The sequence below is a fragment of the Canis lupus genome, chromosome 36, assembly GCF_048164855.1.
Source record: "Canis lupus baileyi chromosome 36, mCanLup2.hap1, whole genome shotgun sequence".
NCBI classification, from domain to species: Eukaryota; Metazoa; Chordata; class Mammalia; order Carnivora; family Canidae; genus Canis; species Canis lupus.
The window spans coordinates 6,127,926-6,151,095 of record NC_132873.1 but is presented as its reverse complement, the minus strand read 5'-3'; the positions used below and the strand labels follow the sequence as shown (position 1 = coordinate 6,151,095).

General features: G+C 59.0%; 1 protein-coding gene across 11 annotated transcripts in view; it reads right to left on the bottom strand.

The window, feature by feature from the left end:
• TNS1 (tensin 1) overlaps window positions 1-15,534 on the bottom strand; it is a 197,063-nt gene extending 181,529 nt beyond the window's left edge. For 10 of the 11 annotated variants that reach the window (XM_072813584.1, XM_072813582.1, XM_072813585.1 and 7 more), the window contains exon 1: window positions 3,421-3,535. Coding sequence is in view for 1 of the 11 variants with exons in the window: in XM_072813586.1 (XP_072669687.1) it covers window positions 3,421-3,535; window positions 15,381-15,413 (148 nt within the window). In the remaining 10 variants the exon portion in view is untranslated. Of the gene's footprint in view, window positions 1-3,420; window positions 3,536-15,380 lie in introns of those variants that run through there. The other variant, XM_072813586.1, reaches the window with a different exon arrangement.
• Between the last annotated feature and the right edge of the window lie 7,636 nt (window positions 15,535-23,170).

Here is a 23,170-nt window from a genome sequence, read left to right as displayed (position 1 = left end):
GCATGCACAGGTGTATGCAGGGGTGAAGTGGCCGCCTCCAGTGGGAGAGTTATCGAGCCCTTAGAGCCCCTGAGTGAGTTTCCGGGCCTCCCCCCACCCCCCACCCTCACTGTCTGAGCCTCAGTGAGCATTCTCGGTCCAGCCCCTTCCCTATAGTTGGGGAAGCTGAATCCCTGAGCAGTGACATGATTTATCTGAGGTCACACAGCCTGTGGGTGGCAGAGCCACTAACAAAGGCCTGGGGCCTCCTCTCCTCCCATGGTCTCATCCGTCCATCTCCCCTACACGGAGCCCTAGTCCGTAACACTGGTATTCGTGTTATAGCCACACACAGAACCTCAGTGTTCCCCACAGTAACCACCCCCCAGGGACACAGGGCAGGGTTTATCATTAACCCCATGGTACACAGGCGGAAACAGGCTCAGCAAAGGAGAAGCCCGGCAGCCGTCTCACGGTGACCTCTTCTTCGCCTATTTATCGGTCACACTTATGCCCCAACATCCTGCCACCTTAGTTTGTCTGCACTGTCCATCTGTGAGTCCCCCAGACCAGACCCCAGGCTCCCTGACTCCTCTCCCCACCCCACCCCACCCCTGGGTCCCACCCCGACCCCCTCTGCCATATTACATTAGACAGCGAAATGCGGGAAGGCGGGGAGCTCGAGAGCAGGCCAGCCGGAGGGAGACAGGACAAATGCCCCAGTTTCTCTGGATCTAGGAAAGTGTCCTCACTGCCCCTGCCTGCAGGACTTCCCTCAGCGCTGTGAGCACCGTGGGGACTGTGAGCCAGAGCCTTGAGGCTCCATACACCCTGTCCCCTCACCACCCCCAGCCACTAATCCAGAGGGTAGCCACGCTGTAACCCCAGACTTGAAGACCAGAGAAGGAACCAGAGAGCACAGCAAACCCTGGGCTTGGCGAACAAAATCTGACCTGGATTTTAGTCCACAATCATCCCCTTAGCCAGAGAACAACCTGTCTGACCATACCTGGTGGCCATGGATGGATGGATGGATGGATGGATGGATGGATAAGGGGGGCTATCCATCTTGTGCCACCTCCCTGTTCCAAAGCACAGACAGTTGGCTCATAACTGCGTCTCCCACCAGTACATCCAGTGGCCCCACCCTGACCTCACACCTGGTGACCCCAATGCTCTTGCTGAGAATGCACCCCGGAGCCTGCAGAGCTGGGAGTCTTCAGTCCTCCCTTGCGGGCCCGTCCCATGGCCCAGTCCTGACACCTGGTGGTGCCTTTGGACTTCAGTCCCAGCTTTCATCCCGCTTCTCAATAACTCGCTCAGAGCTGCCAAACCAGCCTGGCAGCCCACTGGCCACCTGCCCTCCACTCTGGTTCACGCAGGCAGGGCCAGGCTCCGAACCGGGGAAAACCCACAGCTCACCTTGGGAGCCTTCCATTCCCATGGGGGCCACGTCCCCTCCCCAACCCAGGCTCTCCAGCCAGGTCAACTGAGGAGCCTAGGACCACAGACCATCACAGAACATGCGGCCACAGATGTGCCCAAGGTCACACAGCGAGTGCCAGGACTTCCCTCTGCCCCAGGCCTGTGCTGCCTCCTATCAGAGCAGCGCTGGCGGTCACTGGGGTGAAGGGACGGCACACCGGAAGGAAGGAAGGAACCGGTGGGGGTCGGGGAGGCTGAGGGGGGCTAACTGCTGCAGGTTCAGGGGGCGGGGTCAGGTGGCCGCGGTGACGCAGGTAAAATGCCAAACCCGCCCCCAGCAATTGGGATCCTCCCAGCTCCTACCCTCTCCCACCACCGCCGCAGTCGGACCTCGCAGGAGGAGGGTGCCACCACGCGGCTGACCTTGGTACTGCGGAAGTCCCTTTGGCCCCCTCCACCTGTCTGGGGGTGCCAGCTCTTGGGTTAAGGCCCATTGACCTCTTCCCTTTGGCCGGAGCAGGACGTGCCCAGAGTGTCTTCGCCGCGCACATTCCCACCCTCTCCCCGCTCCGTCCTGCAGCCCAAACTCCTTGTCTAGGAAGACTTCCCTCCCCCAGAGAGCACAGCCCCTGACAACCCCACCAGGACCCAGCCAGCTGTGAGCCTTGGCAAGAGATTGGACTCTTCTGAGCCTCAGTTTCCTCACCTGTAAAGTGAGGGTGACAGCGGCACCTGCCGGATGCTGGGCCTGCGAGCACTGCAGGAGAGCCACGTGAGGGCTCTAATACCCAGCACTTGGCTGAGGGCTCCCTGGGCACTGAGGCCCAGCTTCCCGGACACCTCGGCAGGGAGGGACAGGCGGAGGGGAGAGTCCAGGTAGAGCCACGTGATAAAGGCCCACGGCGAGAAAGAGCCCGGCCGCTTTGGCATGTGTGCCACCCCTGGCATATTCGGGAGCCGAGCTGGTGCGGCTTGGGTGAGTATGGGCTTGGGGCACGGGGGTGAGATGGGCCGGAGAGCTGGCAAGGGAGGGGTCAGTGCTTTGTCTTGAGGGCAGTGGGGGCTCCCAAGACCGTTTCCAGGGAACGGACAGAACTAGATCTGCCTGGAGTCGGGCTGAGAGCTGGCGAGGACGGTGGGTTGGAGAGGGTGGGTCAGGAGACCAGGGGCAGCGGGCCGCCCGCCAGGGGAGAGATGCCGGCAGCCTGAGAAGCTCAAGGACTCAACTATACCGAGGGGCCCTGGAGACTGACAGGAGGTGGGGGCAGAGGAGGGCCTCTGTGGGGCAGCTGGGTGGGGGAGGTGTCAGCCACCGAGATGGGGCGCAGGGGCCTCCTGCTGATCTTATGTGTGATCTGGGGCAAGACACTGGCTTGTCCGGCTACAGTGACAGCCAAACCCCAGGCCGTCTCAGAAGCACATGATGACAGTGATTAAAGAAGCCCAGCAGCCACCAGGCCTTCCCTCCAGTCTGATTTGAGGCCTCTTAAACTCACCCCTAAGTTTGGTATCTTTCCCAGTGCCAGGCACACGCCACACACACACCTTCCCCATGCCCGCCACATGCCAATCACGGGACCTCCACGTGTCATCCACATGACTGCCACACAGCACCACACACCCTGTGCACGCCCGCCACATGCCAACTACATGACATCCATGGGCCAGCCACAACCCCACTCATACACCCTCCCCAGGCCATCCACACACCCAGTACATGCCAACCACACATCATCCCCACACCACACGCTACTAGCCATATACCTTCCACATGCCATCCACATGCTGCCTTCCTAGCATCCACACACAAGCCACATGCCATCTCCATGCCACCCACCACCTGCCACATGTCATCCATACACACCCACAAGCTTGCCTTCTGGTGTGCTCAGCAACTCCCCACCTCTTGAGAACCTGGCACCAGGCCAGGACCCAAAGACATGTGCCTGGGCCCCAGGCCACCTCATTCCCATGATGACGTGCTCCCCATCCCCCATAGTCTGACCAGCTCCTCACCTTTGCAGGTGCACCCCTCCCGGGTGATGACCTGACGGCAGATACCACAGGGCTTCACCTTCTTGAAGGTCTTCACCTTGAAGTGATGAGTCTTGGGCGCCTCCAGATCCTCTGGCTGTCGGGGGAGAGGCACAGAGATCAGGGTCTGGGCAGGGGAGGGAGCAGGGGGTGGGTGTGGGGGTTGCCTCTGGGAGAAGTGGGCCAGGACTGGGGAAAACGAGAGGTGCCAGCCCCTTCCCGGGTGACAGGCCTCAGCCCATTTCTGGGAGGAGGTGCCCCAGGAAAGAGCTGAGTGGAACCGAGACTCCCACAGTCAGGTGGGTCAGCATTATGGGACACTGATTTTAAATGGATTACGTGGGATACCTGGGTGGCTCAGCTGCCTTTGACTCAGGTGTGTGATCCTGGGTCCTGGGATCAAGCCCCGCATGGGGCTCCCCTCAGGGAGCCTGCTTCTCCCTCTGCGTATGTCTCTGCCTCTCTCTGTGTCTCTCACGAATAAATAAATTTTTTTAAATCTTAAATAAATAAATAAAATGGATCACACAATACAATTTTCCACATATACCATGTCACTACAGCCCAGAAGGTTCTCTCAGGGCCGTCCCGGGCAAGATTCCCCTAAAGTGAATACTATCGTGGCTTCTTTTTTTTTTTTTTTTTTTTTTAAGATTTTATTTATTTATTTATTTATTTATTTATTTATTTGAGAGAGTGGGGGATGCGTGCACAGGCATGAGCAGGGGGAGGGAGAGAACCCCAAGCACAGTCTGCACTGAGCATGGGGCCCCACGCAGGGCTGGATCCCACGACCCTGAGATCATGACCTGATCCGAAATCAAGAGTTGCCGCTTGACCGACTGACCCCCCCCGCACCCCTGCGCCCTGCTATGATTGTGATTTCTATCACCAAAGATTCGGGTTGCCGGCGTTTTTAACTTCCTCACACAAGACGTGCTCCGTGTCCAGCTTCTGTCCTGGGGATCAACCTGTGGGATTCATCCACACGGCCACCCGACTGCGGCGCTTCCTTTATCCGTCCTACTGCTGAGGGTCCTTGGCCTTCCTCCCCACGTCCCCGGAGGGCCACGTCCCCCCAGGTCTCTCTCACCCCCTCGCCGGAAGCCTCCTTCCACCTTTATTTTTATTTTTGGTTCTTTGCATCATGAAAACATCAGCATGTCCAATCTCCTTTTCCTCACTACCCCAGCACACATGGGAGAGGAGCGGCGGGCGGGCAGGCGGTCCAAGCCTTCTGAAGGTCTCACCTGCCCCGAGCCCACCGCTACCACGGGACTCAGTTTCCCACCCTGGACAGCACCGGGTCGGGCACCACACCCCAAGCTCGGACAGTCTGTCCTCTGTAACCACATGCGGGAACACACTCCGCGCCGCAAAGCCCTGCACCCACACTGCTTGGGAGCCCCCCCTCCCACCTGTGGCCCTCAGCAGGGGGCACCCCGGGAAGCCGTCCCCGCTCGCGGGCACCACGCCTAGAGGCACCTCACCCTGGGATCCCACCTGATCCGTTTCCCAGCTTCGGCAGCAGAGGCCAGCAGAACACAGACATCGGCAGCTCTCTCTCTCTCTCTCTCTCTCTCTCTCTCTCTCTCTCTCGCCAGCACAGAGCTTCCTGACACCCATCTACACACCCAGAGCCACACACAAGGCCACGATTGACGACAGACCCTGAGGTTCCGGGGGAGGGTTCTTCTTTCCCAATCTCCCTCCTTGTACCCAGTTCCAGAGCCTCAGGGACAGGGGGCGGAGGGGCGACTTGTGTGTTCAGAGAAGGGAGGGAGACAGCGTCCCGCAAACCCAGCCCGTCCAGGACTCCTCGCTGAGGCGCTGCAGTGGTGAGTCCTGGGGAAGAGAGGGGCTGAGCCCCCAGAGACAGAGAGAAAAACCGACAGCATGAGAGAGAGACAGAAAGCCAGAGAGACAAAGAGACAAAGAGATAGAGAGGAAGGGAGAGGGACAGACAAGACAGACAGAAAGACAGAGCCAGAGACACAGAGACACAGATAGAGAAAAGCAACAGGGAGTCAGAAAGGAAGAAAAGACCCAGATAAAGGCAGAGATGAACAAGCACATCCAGAAATAAAAGAAATTAGAAACACAGAGACTATAAAGGGAACCAGGGAATCAAAGGGGCAGACAAAGGGACCCAAGAGCCATCCTGAACGGGCCCCAAAGGCTAACACCAGGTTGTCCTGAGCATCACAATATGGAAAGATAGTAGCGGCTAAAATGGGCCCAAGCCGATAGGTGAAATAAGTGAAAAAAAATTCCAAGCCTGATGAGAAACAGAAGATTTACAAATCTCGAAGCACATGGCCACGCCACACTTAGAAATCACAAAAGGGGACGAAGTAACTTTGCCTGGCAGGCTCCTGGTTAATCAAGGGATCAAAGCCAAGGTGACCGGTAACGGGGTGAATGGAAATCACGGGGCACCACCGAGGGGACGCGGTGAGAGCAGGACACCACCCCTGGCGCGTCCCTGCCGAACAGACACAAGCGCAATCTCATCGTCGTGGGGAAGCATCAGAGCAACCCGGATGGAGGCACCGTCTACCCATGACGTGGCTCGGGATCATCCCAAGTGACAAGGTCACAGTAAGCCAAGGGAAGACCGCGGAGATTTCCAGCCTGCTGGAAGTCTAAAGAGCTAGGCCAGTCAAACGCCGGTGCTGACTCGGAACTGGGTTCTTCCCAGGCCCGGGAAGGACATCATGGGCAGGTGGGGTGGGGGCAACGGGCCGCGCTGCAGTGGGGTCCCAGGCCGAGACCGTGGTCATGTGTCAGTGTCCGATCCCTGACTTTGCTGCCTGGCTTGGGTTCGGTAGGGGAACGTCCTTGTGGAGAACCAGGAAAGCGCTGAGGGGTGGCAGGGCACTGTGTCAGCAGCTCACTGGCAAACAGCTCGGAAAACGAGTCCCTTGCACTGCATTTGCCACTTGTCTGAAGTCTGAGACTATCTCAAAATTCAAAGAGAGGCAGACTGAGACGACCGGGAGGCAGGGACCGAGCAGCTGCGACAAAGCCCGGGCGAGGTGGAGCGAGCACAGGCGGTGCAGCCCGCAGCCCCGCCCCAGCACTGGCCCCTGGGCCTGGGTCCCGCTCACCCAGGGGTTGGGTCCCAGGGGCTGTGCTTCCACTGAGGGGGGGTGGGAGCAAGGCACAGTCCTGCACTAGACCTCACTCAGGGTCCCCCATCCCATGACAAGGGGCAGTGAGCCGCCTCCATTCTGCAATCTCACCTGCCCCGTTGCCTACCTCGGCCCCTGGCCCACAGCCTTCCAGATAATCTTGGTCATAGACGGTCCTCATAGACGGTCTGGAGAGGGGGCCCCGCCCGAAGGCAACTGTAGCAGCCCGGCCCTGGGCTTGGGGGAGGTGCAGAAAGGGGGCTTGGGGCTCAATCTAAGGCCTGTCTTGGGGGAGGTGCAGAAAGCCCCAAAGCCCAGTCTTCCCAGGCCTACCCCAGCCACCCCCCCAAGCCTGCCTGTCCCACCTCATGGAGTCCAGCAGAGCACCCCATTCCAGCTCAACCCCTAGACTTCTCCATCTATACCCTAAAGCCTGCAGAAGGAGGCCTACTGCCCAAAGCATAGTTGGGGCAGTGGATTCTCCCAAAAGGGGGTCCCGGCTGCCCAATGCACAGACCGGGAACAGGCCGAGCCTTCCAGGCTGACAAGCAAAAACACCCAGGCTTCTCCCCCGGGGCCCTGGGCTTACCTGCCCTGCCTGCCCAAACTCATAAATGTGAGTTTACAAAATCTTTCCCGCCCAGGCTTGGAGAACAGGAACAGGGTTTCAGAGACATTGTCTGGCCTCACTCATGGCCTCTGTAAGCAGCTCGTGGGCCAAGGCCCAGCAGGCTCCCGCCCCTCCCCTCCCCTATTTCTGGCTCTCTGGCTCTCTGGCTGAAGGAGCACTGCCACGGGAGTCTAGAGACCCGCTCTCTAGGTTGATGACCTTGACAACATCAGTGGCCTTCTCTGGGCTTCACAACCCCCCAAATGGAGGTGATGGCTTTGGATGAGATAGTCTGAGCATCGAAAGAGCAGGGGAGAGGATGGGCCAGTTTGAGATGGAGGGGTTAGAGGAACTGGGGGTGGGACATGCTCATGGTTACAGAGAGGGGTACCTAATGAGATATCAGCCCTCCAGGAGAGGCTAGGGAACGCACGGGGGAGCAGGAGGCCAGCCCGCCCACCCCCAGGCAAGTGGCCCCAGGCTGTGACCCCCACTCTGCAACACTGGCTCCCCCACCCCCAAGATCCCCCCCCCCCCAGCCATAAAATGGGTATCTGGCAATTTCGTGGAGTCATCCACAGATCCACAGAGGTCTGAAGGTTTCCCAGTTGGCTGGAGGAGATAGTGTAGGGTGAGTGAGCCTTGTATCTTCAAATATCTGAAGGCACTGGCATTGTAAGAATGCACCAGGCATGATGTGTGAAGTTACTGAAGGCAAAACAAAACTCGAGGGGGGAGGTGGGGACAGAAGCCACAAGGGCGCACGATTAGACTCAAGGGGGCACAAGAACTTCCCAACGACCAACCATACGTTAAAACCCAGACGAAGAAGCAGCCTGCGGTGGGGTGGGGGCTGGCACCTACGCTGCCCTCGCCCAGGGTTACTCTGCAGATACACGCAGCGGATGTGAACCAGCCCTTGAAGTGCAAAGCTCTGCACGGGGGTAACCACTCCTTGGGACAAGGCGCGTCATCCTTTTTCCTGACAAGGGGTAGACAGCCCCACAAAGCCCTTCCCACCCTTCCCAGCTGGATTGGCTCCTCGAGGACCTGGGGGATACTGGGAGGCAGAGAAGGCACAGCTGCAGCAGGAGCTGCCGGTCTCCCCAACACCCACCTCTCTCGAGAGCCAGGGCCCAGAGAAGGGCAGGGGTCCCAGCCCGGAAGTCAGTCCCCCCCCTCCCTGCCAGCCAGAGCCCCAGCCCTGTGACAGGCCCACCCAGCATCACAGGGCTTTCCTGGGCCTCAGGGGGATCCTGGCCTTCCCACCCTCCATTCAGCAAGGCCTGCCTGCCGCAGAGTCCCAGCCAGAGGGGCGGGCCACATCTGGCTAGGACAAGCTTTGGCGGGAGTCCTCGGGCCCTGGGTGGGAAAGGCTGTTTGTGGGCTCCTCCCTGCCCCATGGGGGCAGAGTGTGGTGGGGTGGGGAACCGACAGCCCTAGGGGTCCTCCAGCTCAGGCCTCCCGCCCCCTCCCGAAGCTTCCCCAGCCCTGGCGCACACTTAGGAGCCTCGATGAAGTGGCCAGAGGACAGACGTTGCGGGGGGCCACTGAGCCTCAGGGGAGAGCATCACCAAAAAGCAGGCCTGGAGAGCCAGTCAGCCCTCTCCCCGCCTCCTGGCCATCCACACCCCCCTCCATGTCTTGTCCACGTTGTCATCCTGGGTGGGGACACACCAGGACGGGCTTGGCATCGGCTGTCATTTCCGTGGGGAGGACTCGGACTCCCCAGGGATCTGCAGGCTGGCATTGGGGAGACCTCAGTCGCATCAGGTGCAGGTTCCCCCAGCCCCACCTCCCTTCACACACACACCAAAGCTCCTCAACGAGCCCCCCCAGTCTGCTAGCCAGCGAACGACCTGACGGTGTTTTTGGTCGCCCGGGTGGAAAACTCTGAGTCACCCCCAAACTCCTCCCAGCCCTCCACCCTCCAATCCAACTAGCTGCCAGACTCTGAATCTTGCTTCCTGAACACTCTCAGGCCTCCTGCGCCTTTCGATTCCAGGGCCTCTGCCCGATGGAAGGCCTCGTCACTTCTATTGCAACAGCCTCCTGGGCCCCTGACCCTGGGCCCCTCTGTGCAGCCTCTAAGGAGCACAGCTCTATGGGGTCACTGGCACCCCCACTCGCCCCAAAATGCTTCCATGCCCACGCATGCATCCAAGACAAAAGCTGCGCTCTCTCCAGCCAGCGGAGGAAGCAGCCTCGAGCATACCCAGCCCACTCCGCCATCTCAATCTCCACACCTCACTCCCCAGCTCCCTGCCCCGCACCCACCTCTGAGCCTCCGCTCTGCTGTTCCCTCTTCCCAGAATGCCCTTCCTCCCCCCTCAGCTTGCTAAGTTTCTGAGGGTCCTCCAAGGCCTCATTCCATGCCCACCCCCTCAGGGAAATTCCACCCCCCATACCCTCCCACACACACCCCTGCCTGAGATTCAGACTCTCCACCACTGCTTCTTTCTCGAAAAGTCTGAAAGCGCTGGAAAAGATGAGCACACATGTTCCGATCACCGTGATTCACCGTTGGCTGATGTCGAGCCGCTTTTCCGGGCTCTTCCTCGGTCTCTGCCCCTACAGAAACCCCACTGGGATGACCACCCACTTGAAACCCCGCATCTGTGCAGTGCCATTCTCTAATATTCCATTCATATTCTAATTTCCCCTTTTGCCCCATGAGCATCCATCACAGCTGGGTCTTTGGTTTGGTTTTGCTTTTGGACTGGGGATCCATCAGGACCCTGCATCACGTTTCCTTGCGGGGTTTCCTTCATCTGTTTTCAACTGGACACACTACTCCACCTTTTGATTTGCCTTTTTTGAAGACTCTAGGCTGTTTGGCAGGAGGTCCCTTGGTTTGGATTTGTCAGCTTACTTCCTCATGATTCAATTCAGGCTGAACCCCCACCTCCCGGCCCCAGGCATCCCCTCCTCTCCTGGTTGCACCTTCCCCGGGTTAGGTGGACCCAGGCAAGTGGATTAACCCCGGTCTGCCTCACTTGACTCATGGGTTAAATGGGCTAATAGTAACCTCCCACAGGTTGTTTTGAGACAACACCCGGCACATGGTGAAGCACCTCCGGGGCACATTGTGTGTCACTGGTGCGTGCACTACACTCGCCCACCTGGGGGCACACGTCTACCGGTACTTCTGTTCCATGTCCTCATGTCCTGGCATGGTGTGACCCTTAAATACGTCTGAAGGAGCAAACTGAATGGATTTGCTGCCGTGCCTCAGTTTCTGCACCTATAACTATACCCCACTCCCACTGGCCTGTCCTCAGGGAGAGGACACAGGTCACCCCCTTCACCGGCCACAGGTGCCGGGCTGAATGAGAACTCTGTGACTCTGAGTAGCCCTGCTTCTCTGCGGGGAGGTGAGGGGGGGCGGGCAGAGGGCGACACTGGCTGGACTCCTCCCACGGGACAGAGGAGCGCCCCGAGGCTGGGAACCCAGGATTCAGCCCCAGACTCAGTTTCCTGAGCTGGATGATCTCCCCTCAGCTTGCCTCTCTCCCCCGTGCCCAGCAACTTCATAAACTGCACCGCAACATTCCTGAGTGGCAAGTCCCAGGTCCCTTTTGTGCCCTAAAGGGAGTTGTCTAGTGGGGTGCAAGGGCTCAGAGGTGGGACAGCCTGAGCCCCATTCGTGGCCGGTGCCACGGCGAGAGGCTGGCACAGAATCCCCAGTAAGCCCCCACAGTGACGATGAGCCTGAGGAGCCTGCTCTGGACGCACACAGAGGGCAGGATGGAACAACATTCAAATCCAAGTCTGCCTGAGGCCGACCCGCAAGCCCCTAGCCCCTGCACTACCACCGTCTCTGACAGTGTGCCAGGAGCCCTGCCAGTCATCGTCAGGGCCCCCCTGCCCAAGGCCACATCCTGGCCAGTTTACCCAGTCCTAGCCACCCACGATTACCTTCACCTGCTGCACTTGGACTTCTGAGCTCTCAGCTTCACCCCTGCATTGAAGTTCACCTCCCAAGAGGACTTTCCCAACACCTCCCCATTGTCCAGTCCAGGTTAGGTCCCCTCTACCTGTCCCCACAGCTGCCCTCTTGGCAACACCCCCCCCTATTTTAATCATGAGCCCAAGATCTATCTGCAAGGCTCTTGAAGAAAGTGGGCACCCCATAATCATCTGTGAGATGGATGGACGGGCACTGGGCGGGTGGGTGCCCACGTGGCCCAGTGGCTGGATGGTTTCTCCATCACACACAGAATTTCCCCAACACCAGCCACTACCCCTGGGCTGCCTGCCCCCAAGCCCCGACCTTCAACCCAGAGCTCCAAAGCCCTGGCAGCCCATACCCTTCTGTCTAGGACCAAGGAACCCAGAAAACATGTGGGCCGTGGGCAGGCCCTTTCCCCTCTGTGGCTCCCCTTCACCATGGCTGGAAACCAGAACTCGTCTCCACCCTTCATGCCTTCCAGAATCACACTGAGGTCCGAACGACATTATTTAAGTCGAGGAACTGAACACAAGAGAAGCGCAGAGAGGCTAAGTAACTTGCCTGAGCCCACAGCTAATAAGTGGCCGCGTCAGCATTTGTACCAGGCAGGCTCCTCCAGAGCCCACCTTCTGCCCATTGCACAGGCTGCCTGTAGGGGAAGGCCCTGACTCTCCTCAGCCTTCACATCATTCTCATGGCCCCTGCCACATACCCTGCCCTGAAGGATTCCCAGGATGGAAAGCCCTTGACGGGGGACCAGGAGAACCCAGGTTCCGGTTCTGCTCTAGCTCGCTGACGTGGCTTTGGAAACACGCCATCGTACGATCAGAGCTAACATTCCTTGAGCCCCGCCTGTGTGAGAGACGCTCTTCTAAATGTATGCGTCTATTAGCTCATTTAAAACGGAACAACCCTCTAGGTGGGTGGGGAAACTGAGGCACAGAACTGTGAAGCTCCTTGCCTAAGGTCACCCAGCTAGCAAGGGTCAAGGCCAGGATGGGAGCCAGGCCTAGCACCCTCGGCCAGCTCACTGCACTCCAGCTGAACACTGAGGTACTTGTCTCAGACTCTGTGCCTCAAATGTCATTCAGAGGAGAAGCTTTGCAAAAGGAGGGTTTTATTTCAGACCCCGGCCAGGCTCGTGGAGCCCATCCTAGGGCCCAAACCCCACGCATCAGGGGGCCCCGGGTGGGCACAGCCCTCAGAGGCAAATGACACTCCAGACACAACAATCTCAGAGCCAAGGGGTCAGACTGGGGTCAATGTGGCAGCAACTGCACACCCAGAATCTGCGGGTGCATGAGGACCCTTCTGGACAAAAACGTGTGCTTGGCGCTGGGAAGGACACCAGCTCCAGGAAAGAGAACACTTCACTGTCCGCAGCTGCAAGGGGCCTCCGAGAAGACTTTCCCCACTTCTGTGAGGTCCAGAAAAGTCGAGCAACCAGCCTGAAGCCACATGGCTTGCTCAGGGCAGGGCCAGAGCTGCGCCTGCCCCCCACCCCTACCCCCAGCCCTGGCCCTGCCTGGTGGTCCTTTCAGTCCCACCACCCTTGATAAGCTCCTTCCCAGTCCCAGAGAACAGAGTGAGTCCTTCTGGCAGGAAGAGCCTGCAGCTCTAACTCCATCGGCACAACACCAAAAAGCCTCAATTAATGGGCATGTAATTATTTTCTAAAGAAACCATCCTTGAATATGTAATAGCAGGAGCATTTGATGAGAAAATCAAGTTATGCATAATATGTAGCTATGCTCCTCTGCTAATAAAGTGATTTTTATTCCTCGAGCTTGTAAAGACCATGCACTGCAGATACACTGCTGCTCGGAAGAAGCTTCCGTACCTATCCCTGTCCAGGAACGTGGGTGCACATGGACAAGCACACACACATAGTGTCTCTTCCAGACCATGCCTCAGTTTACCTCCCTGAGGCCGCAGACCCAGCTAGTTGCTGGCCCCAGAACAGCTGGGCAGTCAGGAGCCTCAGAGGTGGGGCCCCCTCCCACAACAGCCATCCCAGGGACATCCTCCTGCACGTGAGATCTGGGTTCAGGGGATCCCACCAGCCAAGCAGGAGGTTTCTGAGAGGGGGATGGACAAGCATCTACTGAGCACCTACTGTGTGCCTGGGCACCTGAACTTTTGATATATTTTACCTCTGTGCTCATCCCAGTCATACAAGGTGGGTTTTATTATTCCCACTTTACAGACCAGGAAACTGAGACTCACGAAGGGGCCTGTCTTACCCAAGGCCCACCTGGTAAACAATGGAACTAAGATTTTAACCTAGCCCTGCCTGGTGTCAAAGTCCGCACACGTCCCGCCACCAGGTGCCTCTCAAGGCAGAAGAAGCAGCCCCCTCGGCAAAGCCTCCAGGGCTTCTGTGCCCCTTCTCCATAACTGGTGCCATCTACCCCTCCATCGCCTGCCCCAGACACACCCCCCAGTCCCACCATGGCCCGCCGAGAAGAGAGGAAGTTTGCTGGTAGGGCTGCCGGTGCCACTGGGGCGGAGGGGGGAGCCGAGAGCCCCGACCCGACCAGAACCTGGTCCTCTGTCCAGCCCACTCTCACCAGCTCTTCCCATTCCCACAGCCAAGTGCCCCTCCCTGGGCTGTCCCACACAGGGTTGGGAGGAACAGGTCTGGGAAGGGACCAGGAGACAGGGCAGGGGAGGGGCTTAGAGGCCCCCAGGTGGCACCATCCACACCCGTCTTTGGTAACCAGCACCTTCTCCCAACTCCCAGGAAGGCCAGTAAGATCGACAGGGCACTCATGCCCACCTCTCTGCAACTCCCCTTCACCGACCTCATTTCACACGTGGGGAAACGGAGGCCTGCCAGGGTGAAGTCATTTTTCTCACGACCTCCGAGCAGAAGTGGCCCTTCGTCCGCCCACAGCAGCCTGTCACCCTGGAAGTCTCACTGCCACCTGTGCCACTGCAGGGCTCTCCCCCGCTGCCCACCTCCATCCCCAGCACTGTACGCAGGCCTCCCAGAGCTTGCCCGAGGGAGCTGGAAGGCCCTAGCCAGGTGAGCTGGGCCAAGGCTCCCCTTTTACAGATGTGAACAGCAGCCCAGAAAACCGCCGGTGCAGCCCCAGTGCAGGATGCTCCGGGCCCTCAGTCTAGCATTCTGACCCACCCCCACACTCCCCTGCACCCGAGCCCCACAGTCCGCCCAAACCCCTCTCCCACCCTTCCCCTCTCTGCCCCAAGGACACCTGGCCCCCTGAGTCTGATCTCCCACAGCTGTCCCCAGCCTGGGCTTGCCTGGGGACTGGCCGGAACAGGGAACCGGGCAGGAAAGGCCACATCTGGATCCTGGGCTGCAAGCCCCCTCCCCACGCGCTCCTCCCCCCCACCAGCCATCACTCTCTTGGAGGCCCACATGGACCTCGGCCAGGGATGACTTCCTCGCTGCCCTCCTGACCCGCGCATGCCTTCACCCAGCCCAGAGCCCAGAAGCCCCTCTGAGGCCGGGGTCTCCTGGCCCTGCCCCCACCCCTCCCGCAGCAGTCAGGACTCTCCCAGGAGACTTGTAACTTCATCAAGCGGCCCCCAGACCCTGCCTGCCCACCCCTCAGGCACCCTCACCCCAACACACGCCCTGGTAACTGGGGTTGGGGGTGCAAGAAGGGAGAAAGAGCAGGCCATGTTTCCCTCTGCTGGGCAGGAGGGGAGGGCGGCAGGGGGGTCCTGGTAAGGATGGGAGGCCCATAGAGGAAGGGGGCTGGCAGCGGTAGAAGCTGAAATCGGGTCCAGAAGGGATCAAAGTGAGGGATCGGAGCAGAGTTCTCCAGAGCCAGGCTTCCCCCAGGTTTCATGTGCCAGGTCAGGGTCCCCTGTCCCTCCAGACCCCTCGGCTGCCACCTCCTCCGGCTTGGGCTGAGCGTCAGAGGGGGTGAAGAATTGCCCCCCCAGTGTGGCAGGGGGTGGGAGGGTGGCAAGAGAGGCTCCAAAAGGAAACAAACTTCTTGCCGGCTTCCTTCCACTTCCCGCTCCTGGACTCCAGAGGCAGCAAGAGAGCTGGGGAGGGGGCATGTCCTGACCGCCGAGGCCCTGTTGATGGGGAAGGACCACAGCCGAGGGCCTGCGTGAGTCCATGTGTCCTTCAGTCAGTAAGAGGCAGAGAGCCCCCCCTGCCCCCCTGCCTTCACACCAACACCCCCACACACACTGGCTCTCAGCCTAAGGATAAGACGGGAGGGAGGGGGGCCCATGACCTCGTAGCTAAAGCAGCCGGACCTACCCAGAGCATGCAGGACAGACAGATCCACGTCATCTTCGGCGGGTGCTGTCCCTCAGGCCCAGCCTGGAGCCTGCTCACGGCCCCTGAGCTCGCGGCCCCCACGGAGCAAGAAGGCAGCTCGGGCTGCGGCTCCTCCAGCCAGCATCTGTCGGGCCTCTCACCCTGCCTGCCTCCCGCTCACCCTCCCTCCTTCCCTCCTCCCCCCACTCCACCCCCTTGTCCCAGCCTCCTGTCTCCTCCCTCCTCCCAGGCTCCGCTGGTGGCTGTTGGGGGTCAGAAGCCTGCTTTGCAGGGGGGTGTGAAGGAGACCAGGCAAAGGGACAGCTACTAGAGCCAGCTGCCCCCAGGCCGTTACCATTACCCCCCCCCCCACCGCCACCCCCACCTCCAGACATACAAGCCCTGGGAGCCACCCTGGGAGCCACCCAGGCTCCTCCTGCCTTCTGATGGGATGCTGGCAGCCCCCAGGTCTACTGTCCTCCTGCAGATCCCCCCTCCAGCCCCCAGAGCATGGATGAACAGACAGACAGACACAGTCTGCATATCCTGGGGTCCACCAGGTCCTATCTCTGAGTGCAGATAGATGTGTGCCCTCCAGCCCTGGGAACATACATTTATTTGCACAACACACTCAGCAACAGGCCTTAACACAAGAAAAACCAGGCCTGAGACTGTGGGAGAATGGCCCTGCCTCCAGGCTGTGGATTTCATTCCAATTTTTTTCCTACTTCTTTTTTTTTTTCCCTTCTTTCTTTCTTTTCTCCAAACATCTGTCCCAGCCCTTCCTGCCCTTCCTAAAGGGAGCCCCGCTCCAGGCTCTCCAGGCTCCTGCGAGAGAGTCTGTTTTTCTTGACTGTACCCTGGGCCAACATTTGGTTTGCATTTCCCCACTTCCTCCTCCACCTCCCCTGCTCCCCCTCCCTGGGCCCAGTGTTCACCTCCCATCACTCCACCCGCCTCATTCTCCCCCACAGTGTCCCCCTGCCCCCTGCCAGCCCTCCCCTCCCCTCTCCTCTCCCCCACCTTAGTTCAGGGGCAATAGTTTGGAGTCCAGTGTGGGGTAGAAAGGAGGGTCCAGAATATAAATGTATTCCCAGGAAGCACTGCAGGGGGATCCAGTAAAATCTGCTCAGGCCCTCATTGTCTGATCCACCACTCCCCCCCCCCCCCCCGCCCCCACCTTCCCCCCCAAAGACTTTCCTCTTTGAGCTCTGGCCAAGGCTGGACCAAGTGAGGGTGGGTGGGGCTGGTGAATCACCCGCTCTGCTTTTTGGAGCCTTCCAGGGGAGGGAAAGAGGCCTCAGCCCCACCCCCTTCTGCAGACACACACATCGAGACACACAGTACAACTCACATAAACACACAAAAAATGCCGAGGACAGGGCCCCACCCAGAGCAGGCGCTTGGAGACCACTTTCCTGGATTGAGTAACCTGGCAAGAGAGGCCTCCCGCTCGAGCTCCTCTGCACATGCATGAGTGTGCTGTGCACGCCCCTGGCACGTACAGAGGGCTCCAGATCCCCTGGACTCTCTCCCCCACTCACCCAAGAGCACGTCCTTGCCACTCTGTGAGCACCACACACGGTGCATCCGGAGGGTTCAGGCTCTACAACCGGCCTCCCCGCCTCAGCTGGCCCTGCCCAGCCAGGTGTGTTGGCTCCCAGTCCAACCAAGACATTTACCTGGCTAACTCCGGAAAGAGAGGGATACATTCCCACCTCATCTGGGGAAAGGCGGCCACAGGCAGAAACGCAGGTTGTGCACTGCACAAGGGACCCACTCTCTATCGTTTGGTGATTCTGAGAAGTCGGGCGGCGGTGGAGGCGGTGGCCGCTGAAGCCAAAGCGTCTGATCCTGGTCCTTCTGGGAGCTGACACCTGAGTTCAAAGCCTTTGTTCTGGTCAAGGAGCTAGAGTGAGGACTCGGGGTCCCTTCTCCTGACTCTCTGAGTCCTTCTGCAGAGCTATGGAGCCGCAAAAGGTCTTGCCTCTCCACCACATGCCCTGCAGCATCACAAGACCCTCTGGCTCCCCCACCCCAGACACCTCCCTACCAAGCCTACTGGGGCTCAGCTGACAGTTTGGCCAACACCACATGCAGCAGGGCTCCCCACATGGCTGGCCCTGCAGCCACCACGGGTCAGGGGGTGTCCACAGACACTCCTGCGAACCCTCCCACCCTCTGCCGACTGGAGCATCGGGCAAGCACGGAGGAGGAGCTTTCAGGAGGCCTGAGTGCTGGGGGGGCAGCCCGCAGCCACCCCCAGCAGCCCTTCCAGCCTCCCCACAACTTCAAGGGCTCAGCCAGCTACATCCTGACATCCGGGTGCCCACGCCCACCCATCTCCCCCCGCCTGCTCCCATCGCCCTAGGCTGCTGGCGGCACTCGAAGATGCGCCTCCCGGCAGCTAGCTCACAAGTTCTGAGAAATCACCTTGCAGCTTCCCAGAAACGCCGGAAAACAAGACTGAAGACCAAGTCGCAGTGACACCAACTTGTCTGTCCTCCCACAAAGCCCAACGGGGCCCTGCAGCCCTTCAGCCACCCTCCTTCCCCAGTCGCCTCAGGGTGTGGAGGACCCTGGTGCTGGACATACCTACCCCCCCCCCGGAAGAACCCGCCCCCAGAATGTCCCCATCCCTCTTTCCCTGAGCCTATGGGGGTCTCTCTTGTATCTTAGTCTCTCACTGTCAGGAAGTCCTTCCTGCTATCTAACCACCATCCACCCTGTTGGGTGTCCAACTCTGCCGCCGAGGTGTCTCCAAGTCTGTAATGACCCCCCTGTTTCCAGCTTCTTACCCATTATTCATCCTTCGCAAGCCTGGTGTCCCCCTCCCCCACCCACACCAGGAGAGAGCTCCTTGGGCAAGGACATGTCCTGTGTTTTGTGTCCCTGACGCCCGGCATGTAGCAGGTACCACACACGGTTGAAGAATGAGTTGATCTATCCATCAGTGGGTCCTAACCTATTTCCCTACTGCTAGCAGTCACAGTCAGGGCCATTAGTAGGGTCACAGCTACTGTCGCCTTCCCAAACCTTCCTTCGCTCCCTCTGTGACCCCCTTGGAAGGGCGTTGGGCAGTCCGGCTACACACATTCGCACTTGCCTGTGACACCCACCCATCTTCAGCACCAGCTCCTCCTGTCACCCCCCAGCCTCTGAGCTCTCCCAGGCCGCAGACCCTCAGGAGGCCAGAAAAGCATTGCTCAGCCTGGGATTCCTCGCCTTGTGCTTGGACCAGGATCTTGTCTGCAGCAGACATCAGACCAGGTACATGCCAGTGGGCTGGCTGGATTTTCCGGGCTGGGATCCCAGAAGCCTCGGACCTGCCACCACCCTGTGCCACGCCACCCCACTACCTCCACCCCCCGCCCCTGCCAAGGCCAGGTCTGTGCTCCGCTCACCTCCCCCATCTGCGCTCAGAGCCCTTCCTGCTAGCTGCCCTCCAGATCGGCGCCCAGGAGCCAGAGAAGAAACGGTTCTGCGGGCCCTAGGGCCGGTGCTGGACGGAGGCGGACTGACCGGCGCACAGGGATGGGTGCGTGAGGGCAGGAATGAAGCCGAGGGCTTCGGGAGCCTGAGCCCGACACTCCCTCCCCCAGCCTCACTGCCTCATCTGCAAAATGGCCAACTTGCTGTCCTCTCAGGTCCCTTCCAGCTCCACCTTTTGTGATGCCACCAAGTGCCCAGGCCAAGGCTCGAGGTCCCTCCAGTCCATCCTTCCTATCCCTCAACACTCGTTCATCAAAATGTTCTTCCTCTTGTCCAGCCCATCTCATACGGTAGCAGTGAGCCTTGTCGCCGTCACTACTGGCACAGAAGCTGAAGGTCATAGAACATCGGAGGTGGAAAGGCACTCAGGCTCAGCTAGCAGTCACAGGGCGATTAGTAGGGGTCACAGTCAGAGCCATCGGGGCCCCGACAGGAACTACATGAGAGGAGCAGGTGAGGGGTCTCTGGGGACCTCAAGAGGGCAGCCCCACCTAAAGGGGACACACGCTCCTCAGTGACAGCCACTGTGGCATCAGGGACATCTGACAAAAGGCCATCAGATCTTTTGATCTGCCGAAAGTCCCCAAATCTATATGATCATATAAATTCCTTCATACAAAATACGAACAAAAAAGACAAATTTTGAAATGTTAGCTTTGAAAAAAAACAAAAAACATTCCGCCAGCCAAGTGAAACATGTCCACCCGGAGACTTGGCCTTTGGAGCACAGCTTATCTAATCGAGCCCCCTCGTTTAACAGACAACAACACTGCAATGGAGGGAGGTCACAGAGCTGGGCAGGAACAGTCTCGTGATTCCCAGGCCCACACATTTCCCTAAGCAGCTGCCATCCAGCCACCGCGACACCAGAGGCACAGCCCACCGCCTTCCACACCCCAGCCTTCCTCCCAGTCGGTCCCAGATGCCTCCCATCAAAAAGGCAGGGTGCATTGCTGGCTCTGGGGCTCCTCTCCAACTTCCAGCTACAGATCCCGAGTATGGGACATGCAGGAATCTGACACCGAAACACTGGGCAACTATATCCATACCACTCCACCCCTTGCCCCAGGAAAGATCGGTATTAACTAAACAGTCACTTGATTATGGGATCCGTTTAAGGCTCCTACCAGCTCTCATTTTACAGATGCAGAAGCTGAGACCCAGAGAGGTTCAGCAAATTGCTCAGAGTCACACAGCTAGGGTGTGTGAGAATGGAGACTGGGACGTCTGACTCAACCTCTCAAGGGAATTGAAAATGTACCTGCTGCTCCTATAGCAATGCAGTCACCCAGGGACTAGGGGTCATGGTCTCACGTTGTGGTGCTGTGTTAGCTCTCCCACTGCTCATCCAAGGGCTGGCGCTGCAGCTCCAGGGGTTCAGTAACCCAGGCCCAGGTCTGGCTTGGGTGGGAGGTGCAGGGGACAGGAAAGACGGAAGCCGAGGACAGTGCTGCCACATGGCTCGGGATGAGACTGACTGGCTCCCCTGTGGCTCTAGAAGAGCCAACAAGAAGAAAAAATCTGCAGGACTCGTGAGCTCTGGGGCCTGAGATCTGGGTGAGCACAGGGTCTGGCCTCTGCTGCCCACAGAGCCTCCTTTCCGGTAAGCCATGCTTCTTCATGCTGCTTCCCACCCCCGTACACACTCAGCCTTGGCGTTCTGGGGTGCCAGGAGCCTAGCGTGCCTCCAGGTACCACGGCGCAGGGTGTTCATTGCACAGGGTGGCAGGGTTCAGTGGGGGCTACGGTCCCATCCACACTCCATTCACCGAGCCTGGCATGGAACACATCAGCCCGGAGCATGAGGCATCGTCCATCCCAAAGCTTACCAAGGCACCCTGTGGGCTAGGGGAGGTCTTGGCCCTTGCCCCCATTCCCACCACCCCTCTAGTACAAAATGGAGGTAACCCCCTTGCATTCCAGAAATCTGGATGCTCCCTGAGACAAAAACTGAGGTTCCAACTGGGCCCTGCCTGGACCTCAGTTTCCCTAGCTGATACAAAAAGGAGCATCATTCACATCCCCTTCCCCTAACCTCCCCTCCACCAGCACCCCAGGTAGGGACAGAGTCTGGACCCAATCCTAACAATTTTTAATAAAATCTTTCCCAGAGCTCTACTCAGTGATCTTGATCTCTCTCCCCCAGCTCTAATTTCCTGCCTGACTCAGGCCCTCAAAGCCTGGCTGGAGGGAGGGAGGCAGCTGCAGCTGCTCGCCCAGCCCCTTATCCCCGGTGCCCGGCTCAAATCCTAGCCCAGGAGGAGTTCAAGTCATCCTCTACCTCTGCAAATGAGGAGTGGGGGATTGCTAAGTGGCCTGGGGTCCAACTGACCTGGTCCTGGCTGGCCATTTCCTGCCGCAGGCTGCCTTTTCCCAAGTGTGAAAACCCGACTCCGCAGCATCTGAACTCAGAACCCACTGGACCGTGGATGGGGCTCTGGCCCCGTGCTCCACAGCTGCAGCGCCTGCCTCCCAGCCAATCACTGGGGACAATGTATTTTGCTAGAAGATTTCAAAGTACACCTTGGGCGACTGAGGCGGAAGCATGCTGGCTGGCACCTTTCCCCACTGCGGAGTGGCAGAGAGGGAAACTGAGTCCCAGAGGCAGCACCTGGGAGGAGGAGCTGCCCATTCAACCCCATATGATTGGGGAGAATGGATACTGGGAGAAATCTCTCCATCTCCACACACCCCAGTTCTGGCCCTGTCTGGAGGTCTACGAGGAAGCAGACCCCCGCTGGAAAGGCACAATAATAATAAAAACAATATCCCTAATTTTTACTGAACATCTACTATGGAGTAGGCACTTTGGTAAACACTTCAAACGTATTGCCTCATTTAGTCCTCACAACAGCCCAGTGGGGTAGGTAGTTTCATTATCCCCATTTTACAGGTGTGAAAACTCAGGTACAGCCAAATTATGCAACTTGCCCAAGGTCCCCAGCTAGTAAATGGGAAAACCAGAATTAAAGCTGGGCAGACGGGGTCTGCGTCTGGCGCTCTTAACAGAATGGTGTACTGTGCCCCTCTCTGCCAGTGTGACGGGGGCCCTTCTGGTTCCCCAAAGAATGGATCAGGGGGCCAGTTCCCTGTTACAGGACATCCAGTCCCTGACACCTTTCCCCTCACTAGATGCTTCTAAATGGTCAAGGTCACGCTCTTGGGGTTCTCTCTGCCCCTCCAGGGGAGAATTTAAGGTTACAAACACTTTGTCCAGTTCCCCACTCTGCTGGCTAGATTATGTCCCCATCTCCACTCTCTCCCCAACCTCCCCCTTACACACACAGACACACACACACACACACACACACACACACAAGCAAACACACCCTGTAGGCATCGTCAAGAATCCTCTCTGGGAGGATCTCAGGGGGAAAGATGCTCAACCAGGACACGCCCACCCACAGTCCCCGCAGTCCCCGCAGACCCTGCCTCCTGCCCTCATCCTCTCCCTGTCCGCTTCCCTGGGCCCTCCATCCTCTGGGAAATCCCTCCTGAGTCCACCTGCTTCTTTGTGCCCCACTTCCATCTCTCTCTGCTACACCCCCAGACTTGACTCTGGGTCATCACAGTCTGGTGGGGGGCAAAAAGAGACATTTCCAGGAACTCATCCTCCCTTCCCACAGAAACTTAGGAGGGATGCTTAAAATGCTTGGAAAAGCTCCTCTGTGCTCAACTCCCCGCTGACTTGGGTCCTGTCCTGCCGACTTCTGACCCAAACTCCAGGTGCTGGAGTGCTGCACAGGTAGGGCCTCCCCAGGAGTCTGTGCCCCACAGGTAGGGGCTCTCCAGGAGTCTGTGCCCCACAGGTAGGGGCTCCCCAGGAGTCTGCCCCACAGGTAGGGGGGCTCCCCAGGAGTCTGTGCCCCACAGGTAGGGGGGCTCCCCAGGAGTCTGTGCCCCACAGGTAGGGCCTCCCCAGGAGTCTGTGCCCCACAGGTAGGGGCTCCCCAGGAGTCTGTGCCCCACAGGTAGGGGCTCCCCAGGAGTCTGTGCCCCACAGGTAGGGGCTCCCCAGGAGTCCCCGAACTCTGAGAAAAGCCAGGCTGACGAGGGTCACCCGGGGTGTGCCGGAGGGTGGGGGGGTGATGGATCCATGGGGCGCGGGAGTGCCGGTCTGGGAGCGGGCGGGGCGCAGGTGCCGGGAGAGGCCGAGGGCATTTACCTGGCTGCGGAGGCAGAAGCGCAGCGGCAGCAGGCAGGAGAAGAGGTACTTGCCCCACCGGATCGCGCAGGAGAAGCACCAGCTCAGCCGAGTCATGGTGACCCGGGCCGGCGCCGCGGGCGGGCGCGAGGGT